At 48.2% G+C, this 11394-nt stretch overlaps 1 protein-coding gene across 2 annotated transcripts in view; it reads right to left on the reverse strand.

Annotated features, from left to right (window-relative positions):
• Positions 1–11394, reverse strand: part of TRIO (trio Rho guanine nucleotide exchange factor) — a 238077-nt gene that overhangs the window by 131401 nt on the left and 95282 nt on the right. For both annotated transcript variants that reach the window (XM_040630542.1, XM_040630543.1), the window contains exons 11-12: positions 3653–3822; positions 2493–2667 (exon numbers count right to left, since the gene is read on the reverse strand). In XM_040630542.1, coding sequence (XP_040486476.1) covers positions 2493–2667; positions 3653–3822 — 345 coding nt within the window. The remainder of the gene's footprint in view (positions 1–2492; positions 2668–3652; positions 3823–11394) is intronic.

Here is an 11394-nt window from a genome sequence, read left to right on the forward strand (position 1 = left end):
TTCAAAAATACTCACCAAGCTTACAGAAACCCCGGCAATGGCCGTGATCAAAGGATCATCAGGAGAGATCCTGCCCAAAGTTTATCATCACAGCTTGTTAACCACACAAGTGAAGACAAGAAATCAGTGGCAAAAACAAAGCTCCAGAAAGTGGAAGTCATTTTTGAACACGAAGTCTTTGGAGAAGTAACTTTGTTTTTAACTGGATCCCAGGAGGTTCAGAAATTCTAAACGTTCCTCTTCCTAAATGTACATGTAACTGCGTCCCCTAAATAACCATCACAGGATGCTACAGTAATGACTTTGTTGTTTTTAGATCCATAGAGCAGATTTTACCTGGAATATCAAGAGGCTGAGAATGCAATATTTCTAAGCCATAGAAAACCTAGATCCACTTTGAGAGATGGAAAGGCTATGAAATACAAGAGATACGAGGGATTTTAAAAAATTGGCCAAGGAACAGAGAAGTTTCTCCCAAAGATAAGTCCATGCCTCCTACAGGCAGTCAGATGGAGCATTTTCCCAGGTAAGAGATGAAATCCCAGCCGAAGCCTCAACTGCTCAGGTTTTCATGTTTCAGGATTATTCCAGAGAAAAGAGGTTCTTAGGCTATGACATTCTAACAGCTTTTAAACTACATTTTAACTGGCCTGTGACTGAACTGCAGGTTTAATTTCCTCAGTTCAGGAAAGCAATGACCCCTGGCCTGGCACACCGGCTTTATTAAGGCCACTTGGAATCTTGTGGCTTTGGTGTGGGGAAAATTATGTTTCTGGTTCCTGAGCTACATTTTAAAACACTAGTTTGTTGAAAATGGAAATACAATTAGAATTTTTTTTTCCTTTAAAGTAGCAGCAATACAAATGAAGCCAAGAGATTTTTTTTAAATATCAAAATATCTTGGGGCGCCTGGGTGGCGCAGTCGTTAAGCGTCTGCCTTCGGCTCAGGGCGTGATCCTGGCGTGCCGGGATCGAGCCCCACATCAGGCTCCTCCACTGGGAGCCTGCTTCTTCCTCTCCCACTCCCCCTGCTTGTGTTCCCTCTCTTGCTGGCTCTATCTCTGTCAAATAACTAAAATCTTTTTTAAAAAGTATCAAAATATCATGATGAAAAACTTTAAATAATGCGATTGTTTGCTCTGTGTTTCCTAATTGGAACTACTCAATAGCAGCTACGTTTATTAAAGCAATTCATATGAAGTAGGGGTCAGAGAGGAAAACAGACATGCTGGGTCTTTGGTTCATACAGTCTGCAACCTGGAACCGGCACAAAATGCCCAGGCCATGCACAGGTCCTTAATGAGCTGAGCACAGCGTGCCTGCCCTTTCTCTACATGGCTTCACATGTGGCTTTAAAGGTCAAGACACTGACAGCAGATTTTACCAGACAATGCACATGGCATTTAACTCTTTTCTTATCATGAACCAATGATGACAATGAAAACGGCCAAGAAGGCTTTTCTTTAATGAAAACGTTGATGGAAGTTTAGACAGACGGCCGACCAGAGACCCCCATGAGAGGCCCTGCACAGGGCCTGACCTGGTCCCTGTACCAAATACCAAGACCACCCTTAGAGCTGAGCCTACGGACAGGCCTGAGAGAAGCAGGCAAGGCCCACTTCAGGCAGAGGGTCCTCCCCTGAGCAGACAGAAGTGAAGCAGTGTACACAAACCCTGGCTGTCGGTGTCTGCCTTCGGTGACATTGAGGGTCTGGGTGTGCAAACCCTCAAGGCACTAGCATGAGGAGGGTACGCCCTACAGACACCACTCCGCAGTCACAGGACCACCTGGTGGGCTGCAGGTACCCGGACAGGCGCTGGTCACTCTGCCAGCTGTATGAAGCTGACAGGCACCAGGAAGCTGGCCTCCCCCAGGCTGAAGTGACTTCTGGTTCCTTTCACCATGTTCCACAGACAGATTCAGCGCCATCCAATTACACTTACTTCTGCTTGCACTTCATCAAGTTCAAAATGAGATCTTCCCTGACACAGAATTAAGAACCACTCTTTTGTTGAAAAAGAAACCTCACATATAAGGTGTAATTTTTAAGTAGTAAGAATGAAATCTTATTTCATCTGAGCACACTTGTGTGGAGAAAAACAACTGCACTTCACACCAACAAAACTGCTCTCAGCACAGGCTCACTGTCTGGGGGAGGAGGATGGGAGGGGGAAAGGCAGGCAGCGGGCGAGAGGGGTGAAACAGAAGGGAAAAGGGAGCATCATGGCCTCAGGTGTGAGCCTCGGCTGTGTAGACAGGGGGTGCCGCGCGGCGCGGGCTTAAACAAGCTACTTATTCTTCGTGGCAGCTGGGCTTGGGCTCCACTAGCACCGGCTTCGCTCTCCCCTGATGTGCGGTGTGGTGGCCAGCACAACGCCCTGCAGGCGAGGCGCAGTCCTCCCTCCCTCCGTCCTCCCCCCTTACACCCAGCAAGCCAGATGATGCGGGAACCCGCAGGAGACAGAGGATGGACGGACACACGGACACTCACATCGATGGCATCCCTCTCGAATATGCGCAGCTGCAGGAAGAGCTCCAGCTTGATCTTGCGCTCCTGGAAGAGCTCCTCCATCTGGGCCTGGGCCTCATCCAGCTGCTGCAGCACCGTCTCGATGTGGCTGATGGAGCTGTTGTGTGGGGTCTTGTTGCTGGAGATGGCCGAGTCCCTGCGGAGGGGCAGAAGGGGACGGGATGGGCATGAGAAAGTCTCCCATTGTCAGACACCAGATCCGGCCGGCTGCACGGACTTCAGGGGGAAGAAGGCTGGCAGGAAGCGGGGCCGCTGGTCTCAGAAAACGGAATCAGCAGCCCCTCCCGCTGCACAACGCTAGGCTTCCTCCCCCGAGCAAGCTGCCAGGTTTGAGGCCACACTGAAGACTCTCCTCTCAAAGGAAGTCTATCAGGGAAAGCAGCTTCAGCAGAGCTCAACTTGAGCCACTCCTCTCCCTAAGCAGAGAGAACAGAACAGACAATACCTGTTTGCTACACATGGCAGTCAGGGCGGCAGCAAGGGGTTCAACCCTAATGCAAGCAAGTCAGCCTGTAACAGTCACTTTTGCCTGGCTCTTGGCAAAGTGAGCAGCACATGAAGCTTTCAGTCATGATTCAGTAACTGTCCCCTGAGTGATCCAGTAACATGCATCTGCTTCCAGGCCCAGCAGGGCCACCTGCCTTCCTGCATGGAGGAGCACCTGAGGGACAGGTAACTTCCCACCCCTCCCCAGGCCCAGCCTCCCAGAGCCTCAGTTCTGAGGACAAGACGCCTACCACCGCCTACAGAGGCAGGTCACTCAGGGTCTGGTGGACACAGTCCTCGGAGGTTTAAATCAGTCTGGTTTGTAAAGAAATTTCAATAATTATTAGGTAAGTGTTAAGAGGAAATATTAATAAAAGCTGAGTTCTGGCTAAGTTTATTAGTCAATGCTGTCATGAGAGAAACCCTTGAGCCAAAAAGACTACCCTAGAGAAAAGCAGAGAAGAGGAAGAAAGGGACGGTATTCTCCTTTGTAGGCAGAGTTGTTATTTGTTCTCTACCTAGATAGGCAGAGAACTACTGCTAATTGTTCAAAAGTGGGAGCTCAGGGAAGGGGAAATGACTGGCAGGATTTCAGAGCGTCTGTGCCCCGGCGGGAGGCCAGGGACACGGCCCACCTCAGCTGCTGGATGAGGTCCTCCCCTTCCTTGATCACGTTGACCGTCACTTGCAGGGTCGTCTGCTGCTGCTGGCCGAAGCGCTTGATGAGGTCCTGCACGGCCTCCACCGACTCGGCGTACACGTCATCCAGCAGCTCCTTCTGCAGCTCCTCCAGCCATGTCCACAGCTGGGGAAGCAGAGAGTGCAGTGAGGCCAGGCCCCCGGGCCCCCTCCCCAGGAAGTCCCCCTTCCCAGGAAGTCCCCCTCCCCAGGAAGTCCTGGTGCAGACACCAAGTGACCACACCGGGAGGGAGCTGGGGGCAGCCTGTTCCCAGGGCGGGGAGGGCGGGAAGGGGGAGCACCCCGAGCAGGACCAGCGGGCGGAACACACGCACAAAAAAAGCAGTATGCAACCACTGCATGGTGAAAAATAAACAGGCAGAGAGCCCAAGGGGACTGTCACAAAAGAGAAAAGAGGAAAGGGAAGTCACTCTTTCCGATTCTTCCTAGGCTCCATCCTAGTGTAAGAGAAAGAAGAAAGACCCCCTCCACCAACCGAAACATCTGCTAAGCATAACGCATTCCTTTATACATCCTTGGACTCCTGTTTAGCAGATGGATGGTTTTATTTTATTTTTAGCAAGGGCACTACAACCCATTATTAATTATTAAACCACTGCTCAGATGTGGCTGCTTTACAGGGCTCAGAAAAGGAGGAGGCGTATGATGTGGTGGAATAAATACATCACCGTGCCTGGCGGGAGATTTGGATGTGGCACCGCTCAGTAACGTGGCCCACCCCAGGCCATGGCCGACCCGGCCACAGCACACTCCTCCAGTGGAAAGAGTGTGCATCTGGAAAACACCTCAAACCTCCGTTGTACAACCACTCAAGATGTGTCTGGGGACGTTGACGAGTAAAGACAACTTGGAACGACAGTGGCAAGAATGACCTCAGGCCCGGCAGGAGCAGAGCACTTCACCCACTTCCGGCAAGTCCCCCCTCCCACATCCCTGCGGAGCCATTCGGCAAACTGGGAAAGATGGCTCATTACACCGAGCAGGGCTCTGGTGGCTTGGAAGTGGTTTATGTGAGGAGAAAGGCTCCTGCTGCTTCAGGGATGTAAGAATCACCCCCTCCCCCATATCTTCCAAGCTTCTGTTACCCACAGAAGCCTCTACCCCCAATGCCAACAAGCCTCTGTGGCCCATACGGCAAACTATGCTTGCCAAAATAAATGTTGTATTGGGTCTTTTGTTTCTGAGCTCATGCTTTTTTGAAAACTGCCTTACTGAGGCATAGTTGACATACAATAAACTGCATGAATTTCCAGGATATACTTTGCAAAGTTTTTAAACATATGGACGCACCCATGAAAACACCCCTGCTGTCCACAGTGAACAGCTCCATCACCCCAAAAGTCTTCTTGTGCCCTCTGTAATCTTCTGTCTCCCTCTGACCTCCCTCCCCAGGCAATCTCCCATCTGCTTTCTCACTAATATATCAGCTTGCATTTTCCTGAAAAAGTATATAGATGGAATCAGACCCTATGAACTCTGTTTTTGGTCTGGTTTCTTTCCTTCAACAGAATTGAGATTCATCCATACTATTGTGTGTATCAACAGCCCATACTTTTTTTTTTTACCGTGGGACAGTATTCCAGTCTCTGTATGGCACAGTTTAGCCACTCATCTGGTAAGGACATCGGACTTGTTTCCACTTTTTGGCCATTACAAATACAGTTCCTAAGAACACCTGTGCACGGTCTCTGTACGTACCTCTGTTTTCCCTTTTTTAATGGTGAATAGGTGTAGAGGGGCTGGATCATATGATAGGTGTATGTTTAAATTTTTAACAAACTGCCAAACTGTTTTTCCCATGTGGCTGTACCATGGCACATTTCTGCCAGCAGCCTTTGAGAATTCCAATTCCTCCGCATCCTCACCATTATCTGAGAAGGTCAGTCTTTTTAATTTTAGTCAGTCTAGATGAGTGCCATCTCATTATGGTTTTAATTAGCAATTTCCTCCTTGCTCACGATGGCAAACCCAAGCTAACCTTCTAAGAATTCTTTTGTTGTTAAATGTAGCTTTAGTTATGTCAGTATTTTAAATATGGCAGGTCAATTTAAAAATAAGGAAAGTGATGGCAAAAGAGTTACTTTTCAGTCAAGGTACCTGGGACCCTAGGAGTTCACTTTACTCAAAATGTTAAATAAAACATCTGTTAACTTGTTTTTTTCTATGCACCCAATTTTGTCTATAAGTTATCAAATTCCACACAATTCCAGAATTTTAATTTAAAGGGGTTTTAGAGGTAGGCTGGTTCACCTCTTTGATCTTATAGGTTAAGGAAAAGAAGCCCAGGTGATGAAGTTACCTGCACCATGTGGGCAAAACCAACTGCTGGGGCCAAGCTCCTGGGAAAGAGCCCTCTAGATCCGGTCACACTTTGCATTGATATTGTCAGTCAACACCAACAGTACCATTCTTTGATTCGCCATATAAATATGGACTAATGCTCGCACCATCTATAAAGGGCCCATAATCAAGAACATACTCTTTTGGGTTTGTTGTTGTTGTTTGCTTTCCTCTAAATCCTGGTGAACATGGTTGCAGCCTTGGTAAATAACAGGAAGGATGACAGCATCATGACCATGAGGAATCTCCAAATTTGCTCTGATATTTCCTATGAAAAATCTTCCAAGTTCTACAGGTCATCTTGTATAGCAGGGTATTGTGGATTTAGGAGACACTTTAACAAAGCATTGGCTCTGTGATCTAAGAGAGAACTGAATTTCTCTGAGACTCAGTTCGCTACGACAGGGACCCTCAGACCAACACTGGCCTTGAGAAGTCACTCTGAGGGCCGGAAGACAGAGGCTGCAGGAGAGCGCTGGGGCATCAGCAGTGCTCTGTACAAATTTAATTCCCAAAGCATAATGACCCACTCAAATTAACTCAAGAGGCAAGATTCGCTAAGAAACCAAGAATGTGCCAGTGAGCAATAACAACAATTTTACCAGCACATTTTATTGAGTCAAAATATTTATCCCAAAACATCCAGGGTATGTTGTCTAATAGGAAGGCTTTTCCAGCTCAAATGGTTTCATCAACTTCCTGGTAACCTGTTTCCCACTTACTCCCCACAGAGAAAAATCCCCCTCAGCCACGCTGCAGCCCTCCCCACCCTCGGATTCCTGTCCAAAGACAAACACTCTGAAAAGGCGGACCTGTTCAATTACATTGATACCAGTGTAAAAGAAAATGGGAAAAAAAAAAAAAGAAGAATGCCTTAATTCCTTCCTTTTAAAATCTCAACTCTCATCTCCGCCTTCCTACGCGCACTGCACTGAAGCTGCTCCTGCCTCGTCGCTTGTGAGAACCCAGAAAAAGGAGGGTCCCCAGAGCACGTGCGCCTGTGAATCGGCCAGGCTCACGGACTAACCAGGGAGCACACGTGACGGATGGACAGAGAGGCACCGCACATCATATGGTGGGGTCTTTAGAAAGAGGGCCGCTCACTCAGTGGAGTTGAATGCAAAAGCAAATGTACAGCCAGAAAGGACTGCTCTCTTTCACCGTCAGCTGAACAGCAGCAGTGCTGATGAGAAGAAGGGTAAAGGAGCCAAGTCCACCCCAAATGTTGACTCTGCATCACAGAAGGGGGTGTGGGACTTATCGGAGAACAAGCTGGTCCACGGGGGGCTGGAGCCAATGGGGGCCTCTGGTTTGAGTTACACTACGCTAGTAAGAGCTAGGTTCTCATAACACCAATAGAGACTAGTATCTCTTCTTTCAAATTTGTGGAAAAATAGAAACACAATTTTTTTTAAGACCACTAGAAAAACACTACAATATCAGCAAAATATAACAAAGTGAATTAAGACAGCTGGTAGAGAATCTGCAGGTGCTGGATAAGACACACCTAGCATACAGGTGGCCTAACCCGCCTCCCCAACCCCTGTTCACACAGCTGGGTCAGGCCTCCCCAGGGTCATCAGCCTGCTAGGCCCCTCCAGGAGCCCTGGCCCAGCACCTGTCTTGCACCAGTAGCCTAGATGATGCCACAGTGGACCCAAGGGGTGTCTGTGTCCCTGTCTGGTGCTTGACTCAGTTGTGAGGCCTAACTCACAACCCAGTTTGTGGGACAGGATGGGGGATGGGGTATAAAATTCCTCTTCGCTAGCAAATACTAACAGAAATACATACATAATTCAGATTATGAAACCATGTTAACGAGCCTTGCTTCTATACACTGTGAGGAGGAGATCAAAACCAATGCCTGGAAGTGCCCGGAGGCACAACGCTTAAGCTTCTACATAACTCCACCTCAACGGCCTAAGAGTTAACAGTTCATCCACAAATGATAATTAAAACAGCTCTCTTAAGAAGTAATACGGACTAACAATTAAGAGTGTGAGCTCTGAAGCCAGACTGCCTGACACCCTATCCTGACTTAACATCCTGGGCCATGGTCCTGGGCAAGCTACTTGGCTGGTCCACGTCTCGGGCTCCTCATCTGTAAGATGGGCCTGTAACAGCTCCTCCCTCAGGGAGCTGCTGCGAAGAGTCAGTGGGATGGTACGTGCAGAGTGCAGAAACAAGTAAATGTGAGCCACCAGTACTAGCTTTGTTCTTTGAAAAAACATGTCTAATAAGAAAAACCACAACGTTTTAAGTTCTCTTTCTCTAGATACTTTTCAAAACATATCCAGGTTGCTACCTATTGTTCAAAATATGTCACTGAGTCTGGTGGACTTAAAACCAACCCATGTTTAAATCTTTTTACACCTAAAAATAGTATGAGGAAAAGGTGCTAGAATTAGTGCATTGGAGTCCATAGTGCTCACTTCCCCTTGGTTGCAGGGGAAATGCCATGAGGATCTGTGGGTCAAACCTTTTCCCTTCCTCAACATCCTGGACACATGGACACGCATCCACGGTGGAACAGGCTCACCGGGCCCAGCCAGCTGTGGAACCGGTGAACGGCCACGGCCATGGAGGAAACCACAGAAATGGATCTCGGGCTCCGGCAGTTGAAAAGGGAACAGTAAATGAGGTAAAAGGAGCAAGGTTATATTTAAATCCATAATGTCAAATGCCCGCAAATCATTTGCCCCTTTAAAAAATTTTTTCCCTGCTTCTACAGAAAACATTCTCAATCTGGAGAAAAAAGGATTCTCAGATAAAGGTCATTTCTAATATTGGTGATGAACTGATACATATCATAGTGCAGCGTGATTCACGTAAAATCTATTTTTAAGCTTTTAAATTAGTATATGCTGCCTAAAATAACCTCTGAATAAAAGAACGAGAAAAAGTCTCTAGGATACCTGTGAAATTTTTACCATAAATTTCCTAAGCGTGAAAAACCCCTGCACTTCTGTGCGTGCTGTTAATTTTCAATAAAGAGATACATCTTTGCGACAGCACAGCAGGAGAGGAGCTGCATTCTCTCCAGGTTCTCAGCTGCCTGGATTTTACTGTGGGAACTGTGGCCCACAGCCAGAGTTAGGCAACGCTGCCCCCTAGAGGCCCTCTGAGCAGTCGCCAGCAGCATTCCTATAGACCTAGTTCATGGACCAGGATCCACCCACAGAGAAGGCTGGGCTAGGGAGACACAAGAGGTTCTGGAGAGAGAATTCCTGTGACAAAGATGTGAGAGCCCTGGTCCTGCACCCAGTGGCATCTGGCCGGGTCTGACCCAGGCGCACCTCCACTCTGGGCCCCTCCCCCTCACCTCTGGGCTGGGTGGAGCCTAAAAGAGGAAACTGCAACTCTGCTGGGAGAAATGTCCTGGAAAAGCCCCTTCCTCACTAATCGGATGGGAAACTTTACCAGAGGGAGCTCCCAGAGGAACCTGCTGGCCTGGGGGAACCCCAGGAAGGACTGAGCTTCCAGCCCTATTCTGCAGGTGGTCGGATCGGAGGCCTGAGATTTGGGGATTGCTTTAGCTGCAGCCTCTTTCAGACGCAAAATCTGAATGCAGCCTACTAAGCCCACTCCATCCTGAGGTGGAGCCCAAGACGTCAGATGTGGGCCCTTATCTGCACGTGGCCTTGGGAAAATCCGTGAGACTCTCTACCCTCAGATTTCTCATCCATGAAATGGATCATCTTACCATATGCCTTCCATAACTGGCAGAGCCCAGTATGAAAATCAGATGAAGTGAACACAGACCTGTGAAAGCGCTCAGTCACTCCAAGTACTTTATAAACAAACTACCACCACTGCCATCCGCTTCCCTACGGCTGTTTATGACAAAGACAATCATCTGGGTATCAATGGGGAGGGGTGAGCTGTAAGGCCAGCATGGGAAGCATAAAAGCGCATTCCCCCAGCAGAAGCTGCAAGCCAGGAGCAGGAGTAGGTAGTTTCGGGATTTCTGAGGGCACCCACTGTGCAGGTAAATCGTGATTCAGTTTCAGGTACAAGCAGCGGGGCTCAAAGGGGAGCCGTTCCTGCATGTGTGGCACCTTCTTCAGCCTGAAATGGTGCACACACCTGGTGCCCTGATCAAGGAGGAGTGAAGGCTTGATTCTGGGGTGGGTGATAAAAGATGCCCTAACATGACGAAAGGAAATTTGTGAAGGATGTACTTGGTGCAGGTGGGGGGGGGGGGAGGCACACAAATCAGAGTCAGTATCATGAAATAATACCCATGCAAGTACGTGTAAGAGAGGGGACAGAAGGAGAAGAAAGCAGGAGCATGTCAGGGCAGCCCTCGGCAAAGAGGGGATGCCATGTGGGCGCCGTGGACACGTGATCAAGGACAAGGTGACGCACACATGATATGGCTGGATAGAGGGACCCACACAGAGACCAAGGTCAGAGCGGGAACCTCAATGATCTAGATATTTACATGAAGTCAACTTGGTAAAAAACAGAGATTCTGAGATGAGGGATTTTCTTTTTTCTTTTTATTCCCCAACATCACCAAAGCATAAAACACTCTTTCTGAGGTTTCAAATGTGGGAAGAGGTCCTCCCCACTGCCACGTCATTTTGACAGCAAGCACCTTCCCCCCGAAACAGTCTGCAGTTAGTCAAAGCATAATTCCTCCTTCACTCTTCAAGTCTCTGAAGACAGTGAGCACTGGTATAGTCTGTCCTCCCTATCCCAAGGGTAACACTTCAGTCGTTGGACTCTACCAGTGTGGCAGGATCTGAAACTCCTTCCACACCAGCTCACTCTCCTCTGAACACCTTGCAAAGTGGGGATGGGAGAGCAAAGGCGACATCACATGTGATCCAACCAGCAGTGCACAGCGAGATGACTGCCCCCCAACCGGGATTTTTTTCGATGCTTTTGCTCATTACAGCCATGGGGCACGACACTATTGTGCACTCTGTTCATAAACATGTGTAAGGTTGTTGTTTTAGCAAGTGCTGTGGCCACGCCTGTGACCCTTACTCTATAACCTGTCTAGATGTGTGTTTATGATTCAAAAGGCTCATATGAAAACCCATGAATGAAATTTCTAGGGAGGCTGGGTGGCTCAGTCAGTTGGGTGTTTGCCTTCGGCTCAGGTCTTACTCCCTGCTCAGTGGGGATCCTGCTACTCCCTCTGCCTGCTGCTCTGCTTGTGCGCTCTCTCTCTCTCTCTCTGACAAATAAAATCTTAAAAACAAAAGAAAACAAAACAGAAAAAAATTTCTATGATGGATTCTGGCTTATTCCTGCTGACATGTTTTGGGATCCTACATAATTTACAGACCCTGGCCTAGACTTTGATAAGCATGCCTTTCATGCCAAT

This window comes from Ursus maritimus, unplaced genomic scaffold (genome assembly GCF_017311325.1).
Source record: "Ursus maritimus isolate PB19 unplaced genomic scaffold, ASM1731132v1 scaffold_15, whole genome shotgun sequence".
NCBI classification, from domain to species: Eukaryota; Metazoa; Chordata; class Mammalia; order Carnivora; family Ursidae; genus Ursus; species Ursus maritimus.